The sequence below is a fragment of the Phacochoerus africanus genome, chromosome 4 (genome assembly GCF_016906955.1).
Source record: "Phacochoerus africanus isolate WHEZ1 chromosome 4, ROS_Pafr_v1, whole genome shotgun sequence".
NCBI classification, from domain to species: domain Eukaryota; kingdom Metazoa; phylum Chordata; class Mammalia; order Artiodactyla; family Suidae; genus Phacochoerus; species Phacochoerus africanus.
In genome coordinates this window covers 29131903-29156483 of record NC_062547.1, presented here as the reverse complement: position 1 = coordinate 29156483, position 24581 = coordinate 29131903, and the positions used below count along the sequence as shown (strand labels likewise).

Below are 24581 nucleotides of genomic sequence, written 5' to 3'. Positions count from 1 at the left end.
TTGTCAGATTTATTGGACCACATAGTGAAATTTTAGTTTTAGTTTCTAGTGATTAGAGAAATTGCCTCTAAAAACGGGGGGGGGGGGACTTCACATCATGGCTCAGTAGTAACAAACCCGACTAGTATCCATGAGGATGCGAGTTCGATCCCTGGCCTCTCTCAGTGAGTTGAGGATCCAGCATTGCTTTGAGCTGTGGTATAGGTTGCAGACTCGGCTTGGATCCTGCGTTGCTGTCGATATGGTAAAGGCTGGCAGCTGTAGCTCTAATTCGAGCCCTATCCTGGGAACTTCCATATGAAGCCTGCATCCCCCCCCCTTCCCCCCCGCAAATAAAAAGAAATTGCATAATGACTCTAAACTCTAAAAAGAAATGTGAATTAACTAATACTTTTAAATGTAAAGATTTCCTCTCACTGCTTAGGAATACTTCTAAATTAATGCTGGCAGGGACGCAATCTGTGCCTGACAGTTGTAGATTTTAGGTGAGTCTGGGCCATGCCTAAGATGTTCAATCCTAAATGAGAAATCCTTGAAGAGCAGCCTTGTGTAAGAAAGTTGTTTTTTTTTTTTAAGTTTTATTGATTATAATTGATTTACAGTGTTGTGATTTCCACTGTACAGCAAAATGAGTGTTATACATAAACACATATCCATTTTTTTCACATTCTTTTCCCATATATTTTATTACAGAATATTGGTTTAGAGTTCAATGTGCTGTGCAGCAGGTCCCTGTTGACCAATCCATTGCATATATAGTAGTGTGCATATGCCAATCCCAGACCCCAATCTATGCTTCCCCCCCTTCCCCTTTGGTAACCATTAAGTTTGTTTTTGAAGTCTCTGAGTCTGTTTCCATTTTATAGATTTATCTGTATCTTTTTTTTAGATTCCACATATAAATGATATCATGTTTATCTCTGTCTGACTTATCTGGTATGGTAATTTCTAGTTCCATCCATGTTGCTAGGCATTATCTCATTCTTTTTTATGGCTGAGTAACACTCCATTGCATATATATGTACCACATCTTCTTTATTCATTCCTCTGTTGATGGACACCTAGGTTGCCTCCATGTCTTGGCTATTATAAATAGTGCTGCAGTGAATGAAAAATACTGTTTGGTGTCTCTCACTCTTATATTCTTTTTTGTTATTGTTTTTTTTGTCTTTTTAGGGCCATATTAGTGGCATATGGAGGTTCCCAGGTTAGGGGTCAAATCAGAGCTGCAGCTGCCAGCCACAGCAATGCCAAATCCAAGCCGCATATGTGACCTAACCACAGCTCACACCAACACTGGATCCTTAACCCATTGAGCGAGGACAGGGATCAAACCTTCGTCCTCATGGATACGGTGGGGCTTGTTAACCTCTGAGCCATGATGGGAACGCCCTCACTCTATATTCTTTTTTTCTATTTACCACTTGCAAAAAAATAAATCTGCAAAAAATTTACAGATATAGTACAAAGAGTTTCTTTATATTTTTTAATCTAAAGTCTTCAAATGTTAACATTTTGCCTCATTTGCATTTACACTTTCTCTCTGTATCTGTATTTTTTTCTCCTGAACTTTTTGAGAGTAGAGACTACTCCATATATCCCTATTTTTTCCCTAAAATCAAAGACTATTTTGTTATGTGTGTTTTCTGTTACCTGAGAAGTTTCTCAGACTCCTGACGTGTCATTTTTGAAGTATTTTTTTTTTTGTAGAATGGCCCGCAGTTTGGATGTTTTGTTTTCTTGCACTTGGAAGTATTACAGTAAAGTCTGTTCCCCCCAATATATTGTACCAGGAGGCCCCTGATTTCAGTATATCCCATTACAGACAATTTTAGCATTGATCACTTGGTTAAGGTGGTACCTGCTGGTTTCTGCCTTTTGATTAATATGTATCTCTTGGGAACGTACTTTGGAAATGTGTTATTTTCAAGAGCTATGATGGTTCTTTCAAGCTAACAAATTAGCCATGGCTGGTGGCATAAGCTAAGAGACTCTAAGGTCGAGGATAAAGAACCTTCTTATTCAGCGATGGTAGTAGTCAGTGTGTCAGTATTTGCCCTGGTTCCCTGACTCAGTTCGTACAAGGGCGATGCAAACAGGGCCAGGTGACTCCTGCACAGGAAGAGTTGCATTACTTTAGGAAAGGCAAATCTTCATTTTAAGGGGCTCTGAGCCTGCCTGACATGCTGGAAGGGGGGAGTCATTATCTTTGTTGTCTTGGACATTATGTATCCTGCCCTTTGCTCAGGAGGAGGGCTCGATCTCTACCTTCCAAGGCTGTTCAATATACAGATATCCTTGGAAAGAGACTCTAGAACAAAGTATTTGGTGTCTCTGCTTGCATAACATGGACATGGAGAAACATGAGAGACCCATGGTGAATTGTCTCTAGACAATAATATCCTGTTCTTGAAACTTTCACCCAGGTTTTGCATCCTTTGATAATTCTTGTGTTTTGTTTGTTTTTTGTGTTTTTTTGTCTTTTTAGGGCCGCACCTGCAGCACATGGAGGTTCCCAGGCTGGGGTCCAGTCGGAGGTGTAGCCGCCAGCCTACGCCAGAGCCACAACAATATGGGATCCGAGCTGCATCTGCGACCTACACCACAGCTCACAGCAACACTGGATCCTTAACCCACTGAGCGAGGACAGGGATCGAACCCGCAACCTCATGGATGCTAGTTGGGTTCATTAACGGCTGAGCCATGATGGGAACTCCTGATAATTCTTGTTCGAATCAATTATTATGATCATTACCAAAAGGTTCATTTCTTAATCCCATCATTCCTTTACATTTATTAATGGCTTTTTCCTCTTTCCTAACTTATTCCCCATGCCCTTCACTCGTGACCCCTGGGATAACTTGCCAAGTAAACTGCCTGAATGCAGGCCTTTTTTATGAGACTACATTTGAGAAAGAGAATTTGGGCTAAGTCACAGGGTACCTCAGACTTAGCGTTTGTAAAATTGAGTTCAATTTTTTCTTTCTCATTTCTCTTTAAAAGACTTTTTTTTTTTTTTTTTTTGGTTAATCAGTTTTTCAAGCCAGAAATGTGGTTGTGTCAGTTCCTTCCTTCGTTCACTCTTCACCAAGTTCTGTGGTTTTCTCCTAGCTGTCTGTAGCTAACTACTGGTAATCAGTACTCTGGACCTCATTCCCTTAGTACTGCTTTTGCTCAGGCTCTGATCAACTATTACCTGTTCTATTACTGTAGTCTTTCAACTGTTGTTTCCATTACTTTTTCTTCCCAGTTTATCCTTCACAAAATGGCCTGAGTAATCTTTCTAAAATACAAATAGGATTATATAGGTTTTCTATTTAAAACTCCTCAGAGATACCCCATCACCTGTAACTCCTTAGAATGGAAGACAACATTATTTGTGATCTTTTTCTTAAAGATTGTCTTTCTTCTTCTCAAGGATCATCTTTTTCTCTAGTGCCTTCCTTTACCAGTAAGTTATGTTCTAGTGTGGAGGTTGGCAAATTTTCTTAAAGTGCTGAATGGCAAATATTTTAGGTATTGCAAGTGGCATATAATCCCTGCTGTATGCTTTTTTTTTTTTTCCTTTCCCTTAAAAGCCCTTTTAAAATACAAAAACCATTTTAGCTTGTGGGCCATGCAAAAATAGTCTGGGTTGGATTTGGCCAGCCCTAATTTGTGGGCCCTTGTTTTAGCCAAATAAAGCTGATATGTCATATTTTTCATTAGTCTCTGCTCTTATATGTGCTATTGGTTTGTACTATTGAAATATCCCTCCTAACAGACTTCTTCCCATCATCCTTCAAAATTTAGTTCAAGTTAACTTCTTATGAATCCTTTTGTGCTCTTTCAGGGCATATGTTAATCATGCCCTTTTCTTTGCTACCTGTGTGGCTCACACATTCTTATGTTATTATCTCATTAGTGATGTATTATGTGTATACATGTGTTTGCCTCTTGCTAGAAGGAGCGCATTGATGTGCTATGGTGTAGTTTGCAGACGCGGCTTGGATCCGATGTTGCTCTGGCTGTGGTGTAGACTAGTGGCTACAGCTCCGATTTGATCCCTAGCCTGGGTACTTCCATATGCCATATCCCTAAAAAGACACACACACACACACACACACACAAAAGAAAGAAAATGCTAATAAAATATCTAAAATGGTAATATTTTTCTAACTTAAAAAAATTAAGGATTATTCTAGTGACTATTAGATTTTTTCCCCTCTTTATTTAAAAATTAACATTAGATATGAAAGTATAGAGAGTAATAGAATGAGTAAAGAAGATGTGGTATATATACACAATGCAGTATTAGCCATAAAAAGAATGAAACAATGCCATTTGCAACAACATAGATGGACCTAGAGATGATCATACTAAATGAAGTGAGCCAGACAAAGAAAACTAGCATACAGTGTTCCTTATATATGGGATCTAAATAAAAGGTACAAATGATCTTCTTTGCAAAACAGAACTAGACCCACAGACATAGAAAAAACTTACGATTACCAAAGGGGAAGGGGGGGGGGCAAGGATAAATTAGGAGGATGAGATTAACATATACCTACTACCTTACATAAAATAGGTAGGCAACAGGACCTGTTATATAGTGTAGGGAACTATACTCAGTATTTTGTAATAACCTATAAGGGAAACGAATCTGAAAAAGGATAGATATGTGTAATTGAATTACTGTGCTGTACACCTGAAACTAACACAACGTTGTGTACTTCAACCATACTTCAATAAAAAATGTAAATTAAGCTATGAAGGTGTAGAGAGTAATAGGACAAATTTCTATGCAGCTGCCACCCTGGTTGCAAAATAAAACAGTTCATATAGTTGAAGTACCTTCTTTCCTCTTTATTCCTAGCATGTTTATTTTTATTTTTTATTTTTTTGCCTTTTCTAGGGCCGTTCCCGTGGCATATGGAGCTTCCCAGCCTATGGGTCTAATCGGAGCTGTAGCCACCAGCCTATGCCACAGCCACAGCCACAGCAATGCGGGATCTGAGCTGTGTCTGTGACCCACACCACAACTCACGGCAATGCCGGATCCCTAACCCACTGAGCAAGGCCAGGAATCAAACCCGCAACCCCATGGTTCCTAGTTGGATTCATTAACCACTGAGCCACGATGGGAACTCCCAATGTGTATTTTTATACTCTTACCACATATTTAATATATCTAAAAACTCAATATAAGTTTGTCTGCGGTTAACTTTAAAATAAATGATATATGCTCTTTTGCAACTTGTTTTTTGTTCTGCATTGTTGTTTTGAGATTTATCCATATTGATACGTAATTTCAATTAATTCATTTTGCTGCATGTCATTAATTATAACATGCACAGTTTTTCCTACGTCTTTGAAATTGTGATACATCTTGAAATCAGTGTCTTACCCTTTTAATTGCTATTTTTTTTTTTTGTGGTACATAAATACGTGATGAGTAAGGTATAAGCCACAGTTATTGTGTGTGTTGTGTTGTATGAAAAAGTCACACTACTATATCCATTCCTTTTCTGACATTTAGATTATTTCAAAACTGTCATTATATATAATGCAGCAGTGAACATTATTTTACCTGTTTCATTGCACTTATGTGTGAGAATTTCGTTAGGCAGGATGTGTACCTGGGTGAAGACTTGGTAAATTATAAAGTACATCCATTTTCAGCCTTGCTTTCTAAAGTAATTGTACACTTACCCTACTTAGTCTATAAGAGTCTCTGTTGTCCTACTCCTCTTTTTGGCATGTGGAAGTTCCCAGGCTAGGGATTGAATCAGAGCTATAGCTGCTGGCCTACACCCATAGCCTCAACAATGCCAGATCCCAGCTGTGCCTGCGACCTGCACTACATCTTATGGAAACCCTGTGTCCTTAATCCACTGAGCAAGGGCAGGGATTGAACCCTCATCCTTGTGGATCTTAGTCAGGTTTGTTACCGCTGAGCCACAACAGGAGCTCCGAAGTAGCCAACCTCCAATGGGTTTAAAATGGCATCTTACTATAGTTTTATTTAGTGTTTTCCTTACTGCTAGTGAAGATGAGAATTAAAAAAAAAACTTCTGGCTTTCTCCTTATCTGTGAATTGCCTGCTTATATCTTCTACCCATTTTTCTGCTGTATTTTGTCAAACACAGTATGACTTCCCTAGATCTTTTGTTGGTTATGTGTGTTGCCAATATCTTCTCTGTATCTGTGGCTTATCTTTATTTCTGGTATCATTTGATAAATAAAAGTTTTAAATTTTAATAAAGTCACATTTTCACGTTCTTCTTATATTCTGTTTTTTTGTACCTCTTTAAAGAAAGCCTTCCTTTCTTTCAAAGGTTTATGATTTGCTGGATTTCCCATTGTGGCACAGTGGGTTAAGAACCCAACTAGTATCTATAAGGATGCAGGTTCCATCCCTTACCTTGCTTAGTGGGTTGGGGGTCCGACATTACTGCAAGCTTTGGCGTAGGTCACAAATGTGCCTTGGATTTGGAGTTGCTGTGGCTGTGACCAGGAGCTCCAGCTCTGATTTGAATCCCTGGCCTAGGAACTTCCATATGTCATGGGTGCGGCCCTAAAAAGACAAAACAGAAGACAAAGATTTTTGATTTGCTAAGTAACATCATTTTTAAACTGAAAGGAAGAGATATCCCCCTTTTTATTTTTTAAAATTTAACTTTTTTTTTTTTTGTCTTTTTAGGGCCACACCTGCAGCATATGGAGGTTCCCAGGCTAGGGGTCTAATCGGAGCTGTTGCTGCCGGCCTACACCACAACCATAGCAATGTCAGATCCAAGCCGTGTCTGCGACCTACACCACAGCTCACGGCAACACTGGATCCTTAACCCACTGAGCAAGGCCAAGGATCGAACCCATGTCCTAGTAGATGCTAGTTTAACTGCTGAGCCACGATGGGAACTCCTCCCCCCTTTTTAAATTTATCTTTTTGAGGTAATTCTGACACCTCAGTTGGAGAATAATTAGAGCATGTGGGTGTGAAATTGTTTAAATGTATTGAGGAACAAATATAGCATTTTAAGCTTCTTATGTTAAATTCAGAGATAGTCATTATATGATAAGAATTTGGGAAATCACTAACGGGAGACGGGTGTGTGTGTGTGTTTAAATCAGTGAAGAGCTCTCTTTGGATAGGATAGAGTGAAGTGGGTAAACATACCAAAGTGAAGCAGTTATCTCTTTAGTCCATACAAGATATAAAGGAGTTACAGAATGCTTTACCTTTGTATTTTGTACATGTTAAAGAACGAATGAGTGACTAAATTTTGGATAAACTGACTTGAATTGCACCCTGGAGTTCCCATTGTGATTCAAGTGGATTAAGGACCCTACATAGTCTCCTTAAGGATGCACTTCAACCCCTGACCTCGATCAGTAGACTAAGGATCCAGCTTTGCTGCAAGCTGCAACAAGGTTGTGGGTGCGGCTCGGATCCAGCATTAATGTGGCCAGCAGCTACAGCTCCGATTGGACCCCTAGCCTAGGTACTTATATATGCTACAGGTATGGGGCCATTAAAAAAAAAAAAAGCACCCCCAAAATTTGAATGTACAAATGAAAACTTATGAGTTTTCCATTGGATTTAATTAGCAGTTCTTCCATCTCTTCCACAAAACATGATCTATTTCTTTGATGTTAGGAAAAAACATTGGTAGGTTCGTATGTATTTGGTTGTCATAAATATAGACTTTTTTATTTTCCTCAAGTAACTGAAACTCGTAAAATTCAAATTTGTAATTATGGGAGTTCTCTGGCAGCTCAGCAGGTTGAGGATCTGGGTTGAGGGTCTGGCAGTGCCACTGCTGTGGCTCAGGTCGCTGGTGTGGCATGGATTCAGTTCCTAGCCTCTTCAATCCATGGGAACTTCTTCATGCTGTGAGCATGGACAAAAAACAAAACCAAAACCAAAACAAAGCAAAAAAATCAAACTTGTAATTCTGAGAACAAGACTAGCCATCTGTTGTCAGCGATAAGTTTGGTACAGGTAGAATTAAAATAATATTAAAACCCTTTGATAATCATGGTGGGTGTACCTATGAGACATTAAAAAAGTGATTTTGGTATTATTTTTTTGTCTTTTTTAGGGCTGCACCCATGGCATATGGAGGTTCCCAGGCTTGGGGTCTAATCACAGCTGTTGCTTTGGCCTACGCCACAGCCACAGCAATGTGGGATCTGAGCCGAGTCTGTGACCTACACCACAGCTCATGGCAGCGCCAGATCCTTAACCCACTGAGCGAGGCCAGGGATCGAACTTGCAACCTCATCGTTCCTAGTTGGATTCGTTAACCACCCATGACGGGAACTCTGATTTTGATATAATTTTCATTAATGATTAATTTATCATTTGAAAAATAATTTGAAAATTAGATCAATTAGTAGAAATTTAAACTTTAGCCCAAATAATACAACTAACTTTTGGCTAAAGGTTTCCATTTGTGGCATCACAATAATTATTTCAGGGGCTGATATTTTGGAAAATATATACAATAAACCCTAATATTAATTTAATTTAAAGTTATATTTATGAGATAGTCCAAGATAAAACAGTTGAAGTGGCATCGTGATAACTAATGCTTGTGTAACTCATGGCTTTGATCAGTCACTTTAAGTGAAATAGTGTGATACTTGTTTTTTAAAATTTTTCAAATTCTTCTCTATATTTAATACTTTATTTTTCTTCCTTTTTTTTTTGGTCCTTTTTTAGGTCTGCACCCACAGCATATGGAGGTCCCCAAACTAGGGGTCTAATTGGAGCTGTAGCTGCCGGCCTACGCCAGAGCTACAGCACCACATCTCAGCTGCGTCTGTGACCTACACAACAGCTCACGGCGACACCGGATCCTCAACCCACTGAGTGAGGCCAGGGATCAAACCTGCAACCTCATGGTTCCTAGTCAGATTCGTTCCCACTGCACCAGGATGGGAACTCCTATCTTTGATTTTTAAATCTCTTAAGGACAATGCCCTTTATCTCTCAATAAAATGTTAACAAATACTCAGTTGAAATAGAAATGGAACTTCTGGTATTGATTGTATGAGATCTGGTTACAAATATCATAAAAATGATTCTGGATGGAACTTTACTGATGTCTTAATATTCATGTGCCTGAAAATATTTTAAAAATGGAAGAAGTGGAGTTCCCATTATGGCTTATTGATAACGAACCCACCTATCCATGAGGATGCAGGTTCGATCCCTGGCCCAGTACAGTGGGTTAAGGATCTGGCGTTACCTCAGCTGCAGCTTCCATTGGGACTATGGCTCAGATCTGATCCCTGGCCTGGGAACTCCATGTGCCACGGGGTGGCCAAAATGGGAAAAAAAAAAAAAATTTGGAGGAAGTGAAACCTTTTGCAAGTATAGTCACAAAAGCAAAATCTTTTAAGTCTCTAGATAAACCAAGCTGGAGCAATTTATTATTTACATGAAACTAGATTATAGACAGTATTGTTACCTTCTGTCTGCTTTGATCTCTTTGATTGTCAGATCTTATGAATCCAAGACATAGTCATTTGTACAAAAATTAAAAGTTGTGATAAAACTGGTGTTTGAAAAGATTAGAGGCTATAAAATGGCTTGAGGCTTCCTTATTCATTTAACTCTGTGCTAGACTTTGTGAGGAATGCAAAAGTAATTAGAGACAGCATCATTTCTCTTTTGGCTCACTAGCTACATGAAGTAGGTTGACCCTGCTGTTTTCTAAAAGGTTTTCTGCAGTTTTGAAAGATACTCTGGTGTTGTACAAATTAATTGCCTCATTTGCATGTAAAAATGCTTTGTGAAGACCCCCTTCCCAAAAGTACTTTTTTTCCTCTGAAAAAGTTTTGCTTTATTTTTAAAAATTTTTATTTTTGCTTTTTAGGGCTGTACTCTCAGCATATGGAAGTTCCCGGGCTAGGGCGCTAGGGGTTGAATTGGAGTTACAACTGCCAGCCTACACCAGAGCCACAACGATGTGGGATCTGAGCCAGGTCTTCAACCTACACCACAGCTCTCGGCAACCGGATCCCCAACCCACTGAGCGAGGCCAGGGATTGAACCCTTATCCTCTTGGATACTAGTCAGATTCTTTTCTGATGGGTGAGGCGCCACAACGGGAACTCCATGAAAAAGTTTTGTTCTTTAATACCGTCTCCCCTGAAGTGCTTCACTTCAAAGTTCATTAGACCTGAAATGTTTCAGGAAAAAGTTTGAGAGCCACTATATTCAGATTTAGAATTGGGGCTTCTTTTGCTCCTAAGCATCTTTAAAAATATTTTTGTGTGTTACATAAGAGAAGTGTTAATTTTGAATCTGTTTAGTAGAAGGAGATGAACTAGAATTTAGCAAGGAATATTGGGAGTTTGTGTGCTGGGAGATAATCAGAAAGAGAAGGTAGGTCAGAGGAAGAGAGATACTTGGAGGACAGAAGGTGAAGTGCTGTGTTGTTAGGGGCAGGTTGGAGGGAGGAAAAGAGGGAGCTATGAGGGATAGCTTTGGGCCCAAATGAACACCAGAGCAGGATGGGGGCTTGGTAGTGTGTCAGGAAGCACTGGCTTGTGTGTATGTGTGTGGGGTGGTGGTGGTATTACTGTTTTGTTTCTTGGTGTGCTCACTGATTTTTTACATTTCTTTTAGTTTTTTTTGCCTCTGCTGCTAATCATAGCATGCCGAAAGGCAATTATAGTCTGTAATGTGTATTTGTATAATTTGACTAAAACTTTATCATTCTATTAGTGAACTTAATACTGTGTAGAACATAAGATATCATTACTAATTTTTTTCTTTAGCTCTTAGTTTTGAAGCCATCAGATTAAAGGTGTGTTGGTACATTTTACCTGCTAAAGCAGTCTCTTTATTTTCATTTTCTGTTCCATTTCTCTGAAGAGTAGGAATAAGTTCATTTTTCACAGTGAACTGCACTTGTGTCTACTTACTTTAATATATCCTGGAAACAATTGATAGGTGTTTCAGAAAAGAAATCTTAATGCAGAGTTTTTATGTAACAGAATCAGTGGTTTACTTTGATCTGATGTAGATATTGGGTGATTTCCAGTTGAATGAAGTACTAGCTGTACATTTGATGCTATGGTCTTTTATGCCTGTTATGTGATAATCTTTTAGTGTACTGAGCTTTTCTTTAGGTTAAAAAATTTTTTTCCTGTGTTTTTTAAAGGCTTTTCTTTGCCTTTTTTTTTTTTTTTTTTTTAAAGGGTCATACTGGTGGCTTATGGAAATTCTCAGGCTACGGGTCGAATCATCGAATTGGAGCCACAGGCACAGCAACACCAGATCTGAGCCTCATCTGTAACCTACATGGCAACACCGGATCCTTAACCCAATGAGTGACACCAGGGATCAAACCTGCATCCTCATGAATACTAGTTGAGTTCGTAACTTGCTGAGCTACAATAGGAACTCTTTAAAGGCTTTTCTTGTTATTTTCATTTATTTTAAAATTTAATTTAAATTTTTTTTTGGGCTGCGCCCTTGGCACATGGAGATTCCTAGGCTAGGGGTCTAATTGGAGCTGTAGCCACCAGCCTACACCAGAGCCACAGCAATGCCAGATCCGAGCGGTGTCTGCAACCTGCACCACAGCTCACAGCATCGCCTGATCCTTGACCCACTGAGCGAGGCCAGGGATCGAACCTGCAACCACATGGTTCCTAGTCAGATTCGTTTCCACTGTGCCACAGTAGAAACTCCTATTTATTTATTTTTTAAAAATTTTATTGAGGTATTTACAGTGATTTACAATGTTGTGATAATTCCTGCTGTATATATATATATACACACACATCTATTCTTTTTTCACATTCATTTCTCATACAGATTATCACATAATATTGGGTAGAGTTAGTTCCCTGTGCTATCCAGCAGGTCTCTGTCGGCCAATTATACCACTTACTACAGCATGCATATGCCAGTCCCACCCCTCCTCTAGTAGATCTTTAGAAATATTTAATACTGATCACATTTTCGTATTTGTATCTTAATTTAAAACTTGATGTTTTTAGTAATTTAATAATTTCCACACTTGGTCTGAATGAACTGGGGATTATTCAATAATCATTTAGTAATGCCCAACTAATGTATTTCTTTAGTCTTAAGTGTAATGTTCAATTAATTAATTTTCTATTAAAGTATAATTGACTTAAAATATTGTGAAAGTGTAATGTTTAATAGTCATCAATAACTCAAATGAAAAAATATATAGTTTTTGTGTTGTAGCTGCTAATGATGTCAAGCTTCTAGTGTTAGTGTAGTCAGTATTGTGAAGAATTAGATTTAAAAAAGGAGATTTGAAAACCACAGTAAGGTACCCCTTCACACTACTAGGATGGCCTTTGTAAAAAAGAAAGAAGAAACTAACAAGCGTTGGTGAGGATGTGGAGAAATTGGAACCCTTGTGCACTACTGGTTGGAGTGTAAAATGGTGTCGTTGTTATGGAAAACAGTCTGGTGGTTCCTCAAATTAAAAGCAGAACCACCATATAATCCAGAAATTTCACTTCTGGGTATATACACAAAAGAATTGAAAACGGGGTCTCACAAATAGATTTGTACATCCATATTCACAGCCAGCATTATTCACAGTAATCAAAAAGTGAAAGCAACTCAAATAATCGTCGATGACTAAATGGATAAAATGTGGCATAAACATGTAATGGGATATTACTTAACTTGCAAAAAGAAGGAAATTTTGACATACGCTGCAACATGCATGAATCTTGAATACTTCATGCTAAGTGGAATAAGCCAGTCATAAAAGGACAAATATTGTGTAATTAAATTTATATGAGGTACCTAGAGTATCAGATTTGCGGATACAGAGTGTAAAGTGGTGGTTGCCGGGGCTAGTGGAGGAGACAATGAATGTTTAATGGACAGAGCTTTAGTTTTGGAAGAGGGGAAAAAGTTCTGGAGATGGATAATGGGGATGATTGCACAACAGTGTGAATGACCTAATGACACTGAGCTGTACCCTTAAAAATGACACAATTTTATGTCTGTATTTTACTGCAGGTTTTTTTTTTTTTTGTCTTTTCTAGGGCCACACCCATGTCATATGGTGGTTCCCAGGCCAGGGGTCTAATTGGAACTGTAGCTGCTGGCCTACACCAGAGCCACAGCAACGCGGGATCCGAGCCACATCTGCGACCTACACCACAGTTCACAGCAACACTGGATCCTCAACCCACTGTGCAAGGCCAAGGATCGAACCCGCAACCTCATGGTTCCTAGTTGGATTCGTTAACCACTGAGCCGTGACGGGAACTCTTACTACAGTTTTTTAAGGAGAAAAAAGTTTAAAAATTGATATTTGAATAAGTAGAAGAAAGTTGAGTAAGGAGAATGTAAAGCATTGCTGCCTTCAATTACATGTATTTGTGATGTCATAGGATATTTTAAAGAACCTGATTACATATGGACTGTGCATAAGTTTGGCAGAAAATGATCCAGAATTTTCATATAGGCTAATAAATTGAGTATAAGATAGTCAAAATATTTCTGTCTCTGCTTCTTCCCTCCCTTTTCAGAACGCCTGATAGTATGTGTCATAAGAAAAAAAAAAAGAAGAAAACAGCTTTTTATTGTTAGTGGTAGTTGGACCCATATTTTGGCTATCAACATTGGATACATTGCTGTTTTGGTAATTGTAAAATGATGTGAAGAATTTGGATAGAATTCAGATGGGTCTTAAAGTTTTTTAGAGGGTTGGAAAAATAAGGTCTGTTAAAAAAGTACCCAAGATTATTAAGCTTGAGGGATGGAAGCTTAATGGTGCTCTAACAGGAGTCTTCAGTATCCTATGAGTGATTTTATAGGCAGCTGCAGCTCACAGAGGGGGTATTTCAAAACTTCATTTCTTAGTTGATAAGAACAAATGACAAAGTCATGAAATACAACTGCGGAGGTTTAACAGTATATATTGTAATGAAAAATAATAGGAAACAAACATACAGTATTGGGCTGAAGCAGTGTTTTGGACTCTGTGGACCTCAGAAGCTTCTGAGAATACTAACTATACTCTGTAAGATCATAAAGACCGAGTATAAGATGCTCTCATCAGGTCATGAGTTTATCTGATGGAGGCTGGGAGAAGGGAAAGACTTAATACCTGTGGCAGAGAGTCACCTTAGTCAAGTTCATTAGTAATTTAGAGCTCTTTTCTTGTGGTCTGTTATAACAGCTATCCTCCAGCGTTACCCCCTCACCTCTTATGTGCTGTGTAAGTTATCTTACATTCCTGTCCTTGTTTATTTTCTTTTCTTTCTTTCTTTTTTTGCCATTTCTTGGGCCACTCCTGCGCCACATGGAGGTTCCCAGGCTAGGGGTCTAATCGGAGCTGTGGCCGCCAGCCTATACCAGAGCCATAGCAACGCAGGATCCTAGCTGCATCTGCGACCTACACCACAGCTCACGGCAACGCTGGATCTTTAACCCACTGAGCAAGGGCAGGGACCGAACCCGCAACCTCATGGTTCCTAGTCGGATTCGTTAACCACTGCGCCACGATGGGAACTCCCCCGTGTTTATTCTCTAAAGTTCCCTTTGAGATTGTCCCACAGGAGTTCCCATCAAGGCTTAGCAGAAATTAATCTGACTAGCATCCATGAGGACACAGGTTCGATCCCTGGCTTTGTTCAGTGGGTTAAGGATCTGATGTTGCCATGAGCTGTGGTGTGGGTCGCAGACACAGGTCGGATCTGGCGTTTCTGTGGCTGTGGTGTAGGCCAGCAGCTACATCTCTGATTCCACCCCTAGCCTGGGAACCTCCATATGCCAGGGGTGTGGCCCTAAAAAGCAAAAAAAAAAAAAAAAAAAAAAAAAAAGGCACATTGGCATGTTCCTGTTGTGGCTCAGTGGGTTATAAAGCTGACTCTTATCCATGAGGGTTTGATCCCTGGTCCATCCCTGGCCTCACTCAGTGGGTTAAGGATCTGGTTATTGCCCTTAGCTGTGGTGTAGGTCGCAGATGCAGCTCAGATCCTGCATTGCTGTGGCTGTGGTGTAGGCTGGCAGCTGCCAGCTGCAGTTCAACCTCTAGCCTGGGAACATCCATATGCCACAGATGTGGCCCTAACAAGCAAAAAAAAACCAAAATGAAAAATGGATGAAGTAGTTTGGAACTCCAGGATTTCAGCTTACAGTTTTCTTTTATGCATTCAACCATCAGAATCTTAATTTGTGTAATAAGGTTTTTGTTTTCGTTTTCCTTTTTTTGGCCACTCCATGGCATATGGAGTTCTGGGCCAGGATCAGATCCTAGCCACTGTTGCAGCCTATGCTGCACCTGTGGCAGTGCTGGATCCTTAACTCACTCTGCCAGATGGGGAATTGAACCTTCGTCCAGGTGCTCCAGAGACACCACCGGTCCTGTTGTACCACAGCTGGAACTCCTGTAATAAGGTTTTATAGCTTATTTCTTACCAAAACAGATCAACTTAGGAAAGTGGTAGTAATAAGAATTGTTTAGGAAGTTAAAGGAGGCATAAATTTATCTGCTTTTACCTGAAAGGCAGCATATTTCCTGTGCATTTTAATACACCCTAGCTATTGATCTTGGACCAATTAATTCCTTAGTCCCTCTGAACTCTAGTTTTCTTAACAGTAAGTTGGGACTAAATAAAATACTGCAAATAAAGCATTTACTAAACTGTTGATAAGTAAGTGCTTAGTAGGTGGTACATATTATTATTATTATTATTTTTTGTCTTTTTGCTATTTCTTTGGGCCGCTCCCGCGGCATTGGAGGTTCCCAGGCTAGGGGTCCATTCGGAGCAGTAGCCACTGGCCTACGCCAGAGCCACAGTAACGTGGGCTCCGAGCCGAGTCTGCAACCTACACCACAGCTCACGGCAACGCCGGATCGTTAACCCACTGAGCAAGGGCAGGGATCGAACCCGCAACCTCATGGTTCCTAGTCGGATTCGTGAACCACTGCGCCACGACGGGAACTCCCATCTTATTATTTTAAATATACATCACATAATATTGTGGCAATCTGTTTTGTTGTTGCTTTTTAGGGCCACACTCCCAGCATCTGGAAGTTCCTGGGCTAGGGGTTGAATTGGAGCTGTAGCTGCCGACCTATGCCATAGCTAGAGCAACATGGGATTGGAGCTGTGTTTGCAATCGACAGCGCAGTTCATGGCAACGTCGGATCCTTAACCCACTAATAAGCAAGGTCAGGGCACACCAGGAATTCCTGTGGCAATCTGTTGATTTTGACTTAAACAATTGATTTTTTGATTTGTTAAAATAGTAGGAAACTGTCCAGAATATAATAGGGAGTTTTGTATTGTGGAGAATGGAAATGTTTTTAAATTAATTTAACCAGCCAGTATTTATTGAAAACCAACTTTATATTCTGGGCACTTTGTTTCAGATACAGTGTGAAAGACTGATGTATACACTGACAATGTCATGTCATGTCATGAATGCTGATTAGGGGAACATGGAAGCTTCTGTGAGAGCGTTAAATGCCTAGTTCTGCCTTGAATGGTATTTGTGTTCCAGGAAAAGCTTCAAGAAGTTATTGTATCACTTTGATTTGAATGTAAAGGGGTTGCTATGTATTCAAGGGTGGATGTGGAAAAGGACATTAAGTAAAGAGAATATCATGAAAAGGACCTATATCTGGATTATATAACTTTCTCCCTCCCTCCCTTTCTGTTTTTACACATACACCTGTGGCATATGGAAGTTCCCCGGCCAGGGGTTGAATCGGAGCTGCAGCTGTAGAGCTACACCATAGCCACAGCCGTACTGGACCCAAGCCGCACCTGTAACCTACGCTGTAGCTTGTGGCAGTGCTGGATTCTTAACCCACTGAGTGAGGCTAGGGATCAAACCCACATCCTCATGGACATTATGTTGGATTCTCAGCCCACTGAACCACAGTGGGAATTCCTATATACCTGTTTTCAAAATCAGTTTTTTTCCCTGAGGCAATTCTTAAGCCTTAGGCTTAAGGAATGTGACTATATGTAATATGTATTTTCTTTTTAGGTCATTAGTTCATGAATGATAAATTGGTAATAGAATTATTTACTTTTATATAAGTTTAGAGATTTGTAGTTCTTTTTTTTTGTGGGGAAAATAGTTGGCACAGTTCCTAGGGCATATCTTGGCCATTGTAGCTTCTCAGTAAGTATTTATTGATTAAATGAATATCTTCAACTGTTTATTCTCAGCCTTTCATGCAATACTCAAAATAGCTAAAAGCTCTAATTAACTAAAATGGAGACATTAAAAATGCTTATCTTCTCAAAGGGGAAAATAATCTTAGGGGAATAGTACTATTATTATTATTTATAAATTATGGACTTGATCCTCAAGTTTTCTTCACGAGGAGTTTCCTGGCGGCCTAGAGGTTAAGGATTGGTGTTGTCACTGCTGTCTCTTGGTTCAATCCCTGGTCCAGGAGGTTGTGCATGCCTTGGGTACAGCCAAAAAAAAAGTTTTCTTCATGAGATTTAAAGATTTTAAACTTTTTGTGGCTAATACGGCCCTTTTGTTTTGTTTTGTTTTGCAGGTATGGCCTCACAAGTCTTGGTCTACCCACCATATATTTATCAAACTCAGTCAAGTGCCTTTTGTAGTGTGAAGAAACTCAAAGTAGAGCCAAGCAGTTGTATATTCCAGGAAAGAAGAAACTATCCATGGACCTATGTGACTGGTAGAAATATTGGAAATTCTCATCCTCCCACGAAGGGTAGTGCTTTTCAGACAAAGATACCATTTAACAGACCTCGAGGACACAACCTTTCATTGCAGACAAGTGCTGTTGTTTTAAAAAACACTGCGGGTGCTACAAAGGTTATAGCAGCTCAGGCTCAGCAAGCTCAAGTGGAGGCACCTCAGATTGGGGCGTGGCGACACAGGTTACATTTCCTAGAAGGTGTGCAGCGATGTGGATTGAAGCGCAAGAGTGAGGAGTTGGATAATCATAGCAGCGCAATGCAGATTGTCGACGAGTTGTCCATACTTCCTGCAATGTTGCAAACCAACATGGGAAATCCAGTGACGGTTGTGACAGCTACCACAGGAACAAAGCAGAATTGTACCACTGGAGAAGGTGACTATCAGTTAGTACAGCATGAAGTCTTGTGCTCCATGAAAAATACTTATGAAGTCCTTGATTTTCTTGGTCGAGGCACTTTTGGCCAGGTAGTCAAATGCTGGAAAAGAGGGACAAATGAAATCGTAGCAATCAAAATTTTGAAGAACCACCCTTCTTATGCACGTCAAGGTCAAATAGAAGTGAGCATATTAGCAAGGCTCAGTACTGAAAATGCTGATGAATATAACTTTGTTCGAGCTTATGAATGCTTTCAGCACCGTAACCATACTTGTTTAGTCTTTGAGATGCTGGAGCAAAACTTATATGACTTTCTGAAACAAAATAAGTTCAGTCCCCTGCCACTGAAAGTAATTCGACCCATTCTTCAGCAAGTGGCCACTGCACTGAAAAAATTGAAAAGTCTTGGTTTAATTCATGCAGACCTCAAACCAGAGAATATTATGTTGGTGGATCCTGTTCGGCAGCCATACAGGGTTAAAGTAATAGACTTTGGGTCGGCCAGTCATGTATCAAAGACTGTTTGTTCAACATATCTGCAATCTCGGTACTACAGGTTGGTGACAAGTACTTTTTGGTTATTTGATGTTAAGTGTTGAATTTTTGCTAAATGAAATTTTGTGTGTATGGGTGAAAAGACTGCTTCAGATAAATAGAGATCAAGATAAGTTCAGTTTAAGTTTGAAGTTTTTAAAAAAGATTTTTAAAAATTTAGATATAAAATCTGCTTAGGTGGAATGGAAATTTTTGCTAAATTTCTACTTATAGGCATCTGGTTATTTTTTTTTTTCTTCTAAAACATAGGTTTTTTATTTTTTTATTTATTTTTTTAATATTTTTTTTTATTTTCCCACTGTACAGCAAGGGGTTCAGGTTATCCTTACATGTATACATTACAATTACATTTTTCCCCCACCCTTTCTTCTGTTGCAACATGAGTATCTAGACAAAGTTCTCAATGCTATTCAGCAGGATCTCCTTGTAAATATATTCTAAGTTGTGTCTGATAAGCCCAAGCTCCCGATCCCTCCCACTCCCTTCCCCTCCCATCAGGCAGCCACAAGTCTCTTCTCCAAGTCCATGATTTTCTTTTCTGAGGAGATGTTCATTTGTGCTGGATATTAGATTCCAGTTATAAGTGATATCATATGGTATTTGTCTTTGTCTTTCTGGCTCATTTCACTCAGTATGAGATTCTCTAGTTCCATCCATGTTGCTGCAAATGGCATGATGTCATTCTTTTTTATGCCTGAGTAGTATTCCATTGTGTATATATACCACATCTTCCGAATCCAATCATCTGTCGATGGACATTTGGGTTGTTTCCATGTCCTGGCTATTGTGAATAGTGCTGCAATGAACATGCGGGTGCACGTGCCTCTTTTAAGTAGAGTTTTGTCCGGATAGGCATCTGGTTATTTTTATTGTTAATAGAAGACCTAAAGGAATGATAGGTGATTAATGATGATTAAAACAGAAGTTTAAATAGTGAGAGATGGTTTATCGTAATTTTTGTATGTGTCTTCAGGCATTTTTCAGCATTTCAGAGAATTACCTTTTTGAAGACATATCTGATGTAACTGAACATTTAGAAAAGTTATAAAAATTCAGAAAGTTACTCTGATTAGTGATTTTAAAATTTAAATATACTTTCATGGCTGCCACGAATGTTCAGGCCACTTTGCACAGCATGTTTTATTATGTTCTTTCCATATATGCCATAGGTAATGCTATTTTGTTGGTGGTGCTTTGGGTGGAATTTAAAGAAGCAAATCATATCTCTTTGTTACTGTGTCATGATTAATGTAATGCTAGCTTAGAGTACAACAGATAGTTTTAAGGGCCATCTGATGATTACCAAGATTCACAATATCTTTTGAGTATATAAATGTTTTTGAATTCTTATTCTTAGAGTACATTTGAATATATAAATGTTTTTGAATTCATCATCTTAGAATTTTGAGAAATTCTTTTCATTTCAGCCTAAATGAATTTATGGTCTTGATGTATACTGGAGCCCCATGAGCCCCAGTGCAGTGGCAGGTACAGGATCTGCCAATATTGGCCGTTAGTAATAAGTTAGTAAACAGAGGAACATACGCAGTTTATTGTTGGAAATTGTTAGAATGTGAGGATTGTACCTTTAGGCCCATGAGAGGTTGTTATTTTCTGGTATTGCGTGTGCCTTTATACTATACCTCTTACATCAGTTAGCTTCTTGCAAATATATGCCTAGATACTATTTTTAAAACCTTTTAGATGGTTTAAAAGGCACTGTTGGGAGTTCCCGTGGTGGTGCAGTGGTTAACGAATCCGACTAGGAACCATGAGGTTGCCGGTTTGATCCCTGGCCTTGCTCAGTGGGTAAAGGATCCGGCATTGCCGTGAGCTGTGGTGTAGGTCGCAGACACGGCTTGGATCCCACATTGCTGTGACTCTGGGGTAGGCTGGCAGCTACAGCTCCGATTAGACCCCTAGGCTGGGAACCTCCATATGTCACGGGAGCAGCCCTAGAAAAGGCAAAAAGATAAAAATAAATAAATAAAAAAATAAAAATAAAAAAATAACAGGCATTGTAGTTGGGGCATTGTAATAAATCTTAGGATCTCCTGTCATTAGATTTATTTGCCCCTTTGTGATCCTGGCAACATTTTTTTTTTTCAATTTAATGTTGCAAGATTAGATTGTTAATTTTTTTTTTTGGAAAAATTATTTTAGTATTTTAAACAGCATGAGAGAAATAGTGTTACTTTCCCTTCTCTTTGTACTGTATGGATTCTGTCTTAGGAGCTTTTCTTTAGAAGTTAGCTAGCATGTTATATAAACCCCCAGGCTCCAGTTGCTTGGGCTCTATATTTAGTTCACTTGTTAGTAAATGATGTAATTATATTTGGGTCCTGCATTATTTGGCATATCAGATTTAGTAATGTGTGATACCTAGACTGCTTTTTCTTATTTGAAATCTTTTGGATGAGAGTAAAGAAGAGCTTAATTTTTATACTTTAAATTGATTATCTGTTTGTTAAAATGTTTCAAGAGAGTAAAGGAAATCATTTCAAAAGCAGTCTAAAACACTAAATATTTTGTGTTATTGGTTTCTAGCATTAGGCCTTTGCACAAATACCAACCTCTTTTGGGAATGGAGGGAAAAAGCTATGAATAATTTCTCAGTACTAGTGGTTTCTACTTTGTTTTTATACAGATGTTTCAAGTAAATAATTTACCTGAATTTCAGGAGCTATACAGTTGTTAAATTACAGTTTCTGTGTTCAGATTAAAAAAAAAAATGCAGATCTTAATTTGTAAAGGCTAGTTGTAGCATTTTGGTTGATGTTGGATAAAAAAAGATTTAAAAGCGGACTTTTACAAATTTTTAGTCCAGTGTAATTTTGCATAAAAATAGCAGGTTATTATTTTTCAGTATTTGCTTTCAGTTTATATTTGGAGCTTTGCCAATTCTGCCTTAGTTTTTGACTCAGGATACTTATAAACCTGGTTAGGCAATAAGTAAAAATGTCTTATACTTGATTTTTTCCCTCTTTATTAAAAATATATTGTATTTCAAAAATGAAAGCAGGAAGTGAAAACTTACCAAATTAAATATTTTTGAGCTAATCACAGTGGGAACACACATTGCCCAAATTCCAAAGCAAACAATTTGTGTTTAAACACAGGTTCATGTGTTAGTTATTCTGTTTCTTTGAACTGTGGAACACAGAAATGTAGTAGGGATATCTTAAAATAGACAGGGGACAGTGGCCAGAAATTGTTGACTACTATAGATGGTGAGGCTGTCTAGCTCTTGTAGTGATAGAAGCCAGAAGTACATGCTAAGGGCATTGATTTGCTCAAGGTCAGCATGTTCTAAATTCAGCTGCTTGAGTATGGTTTCTGTCAAGAACACGTAGGGCTCTTGAATGCATAAAAGGTTTTAGCAGCAGAAGGTGCTGTATTTATGAGGTGTGGTGACACCATTCAGGTCATAAATATCTTTTTCGTCTTTTTTTAAATATAGAATTTTGGCCTGTGGTTGAGTCATTTCAGAACATAGAGACAGGAAAGTGGGCTGGAAAGTAACCTATATAGCATTTATATTCTTTTCTACTGTACTGAGTAATTTAGCATTAATTTTCAGCGTTAGTTGTTGTTGAAGTAAATGATGGTGTGTTTTTTGACAGATGCGTCATGGTAAAATAAAATTCAAGTTTATTGGTTTTTGTTTATGGCATTCCCACCCTCTCATGCCTTTTTAGAACCTGAACTATCAAAGACAAAATTCCTTTCACAAAATTAAGGCACATAGAATGACCCATAAAATAAAAGCTAATATTTATATAGGGTACTTTACAATAATAGAAAATTATGTTTGTATACTGAATCCTTTTTTCAAGTACTTTTCCATATATTTCCTAATTTGTTTTTCATGTCTCAATCCCTGTGTTCTTAGCTAAGACACTTGGTGTCCACCAAGTGTAATTCCTGTTTAAGAAGTAGAACTCTGAGGCTTATACGCCAGGTTCAGGTTTACAGTGCATGTTTAACATAGCAGTTAAAAAATATATATTTTTGGAGTTCCCATCATGGAGCAGTGGAAACGAATCTGACTAGAACCATAAGGTTGGGGGTTTGATCCCTGGCCTCGCTCAGTGGGTTAAGGATCTGGCGTTGCTGTGAGCTGTGGTGTAGATCGCAGACGCGGCTCGTATGTGATGTTTCTGTGGCTGTGGTATAGGCTGGCAACTGTAGCTCCAATTTGACCCCTGGCCTGGGAATCTCCGTATGCTGTGGGTGCGGCCCTAAAAACCAAATATATATATATACACACACACACATATTTGGAGTTTCCTTTGTGGCTTAGTGGGTTACAAACCTGACTAGTATCCATGAGAATGTGGGTTCAATCCCTGGCCTTGCTTAGTGGGTTAAGGATCCGGTATTGCCATGAACTGTGGTGTAGGTCTCAGACACGGCTTGGATCTGGCATTGCTATGGCTGTGGCTTACGCTGTCAGCTGCATCTCCGACTTGACCCCTAGCCTGGGAACTTCCATATGCAGGTGTGGCCCTAAAATATATATATATATATATATTTTAACCTGTTATTTAAAAAAATTTTATTGAAGTATAGTTGGTTTACAATGTTGCATTAATTTCTGTACAGCAAAGTGAGTTGTATAGATGTATTTTCTTTTCATATTCATTTATATTATGGTTTATCACAGGATATTGAATATAGTTTCCTGTGCTATACAGTAGGACTTTGTTGTTTATCTGTGCTATGTGTACTGATTTGCATCTGCTAATTCCAAACTTCTAGTTCTTCCCTCCCTCACCCCCACCCCCATCCTCCCACCCCCACTTCCTTGGCAACTACAAGTCTGTTCTCTATGTCTAACAGCAGTTTTTGTGTGCTGGCACTGTGCTAGGTGCTAGGGATACAGAGGTGATAAAAACATGATGTCATCATTTAATGGAGGAGAAAAACAGTTTGTCTTAACAAGTTCTAGGGTAGGTATGTGTGCAGGGTGCTGTGGGAACCCAGAGGAGAGCATTTAGCCTAATCTGAGGGTTCAGAGAGGGTGTCTGGGGAGCAGTGAGCCTTAAGAGTAGAAGCATTAGGATTGACTAGTCTTAAGTAGTGTTCTCTCTCACAAACCCACCCTTACCTAAAAGCTCAGTATTGGCTGAAATTGCTGGCAGCTTCTTCTCTGTATCATAAAAGTTATTTTTGTTTGGAAATCTTTATTAGAAAAATGAAAGGTTGTCAACTGGATTTAGTTTTAAGTTTTAATGGAAGATTCCAAAAATCTATAATGAAGTGGTTTTCAGTACTATACATTGTGGCCGCAGACATAGATTACCTTCAAATAAAATTTTTAACAGCTTTATTGAGCTATAATTCACATGCTGTAAATTTTATCCATTTAAAGTGTACAGTTTACTGTCTTTTAGTATATTCGGAGTTGTACATTATTACATTTTTAGAACATTTTCCGTACTCCCCAAAGAACCCCCACCCCGTCTCCCCAGCATCCTTCCCACCCCTCTAGCCCTAGGAAACCGAAAATCTGCTTTCTGTCTCTACAGATTTGCATGTTCTAAACATCTCATATGAATGAAATCATGCAATATATGGTTCTTTTTGACTGGCCTTTTTATTAGTGTAATGTTTTCAAGATTCATTTGAGCTGTAGCATGTATCAGCACTTCATTTGTTTGTAGTTGTTGCCAAATACTCTATTATATATTATATCACAGTTTATGTATCCATTCATCAGTTCATGAAGACTTTAATGAAATGATACCTGTAATATGGCCTGTGATTAAATCTTCCGTTCAAAGTATTCAGTGCCTATAAATTGTAAAGTATTATGCCTGAGGGTGGTTATACATTGAGGAGCAAAGATATAGATCCTCCCATTCTGATTCTTACAATGTGCAGATAACCAAAAAAGTAAAGTACTCTAATGGGAAAATAAAAGGGAGAGAGAATAAGATGGACTTAGTT

General features: G+C 38.8%; 1 protein-coding gene across 8 annotated transcripts in view; it reads left to right on the top strand.

Annotated features, from left to right (window-relative positions):
• HIPK3 (homeodomain interacting protein kinase 3) overlaps positions 1 to 24581 on the top strand; it is a 107930-nt gene that overhangs the window by 18738 nt on the left and 64611 nt on the right. For 6 of the 8 annotated variants that reach the window (XM_047776038.1, XM_047776035.1, XM_047776041.1 and 3 more), the window contains exon 2: positions 17529 to 18630. In XM_047776038.1, coding sequence (XP_047631994.1) covers positions 17531 to 18630 — 1100 coding nt within the window. In that variant the 5' untranslated portion in view covers positions 17529 to 17530. Of the gene's footprint in view, positions 1 to 17523; positions 18631 to 24581 lie in introns of those variants that run through there. The other 2 variants (XM_047776043.1, XM_047776039.1) reach the window with 2 other exon arrangements.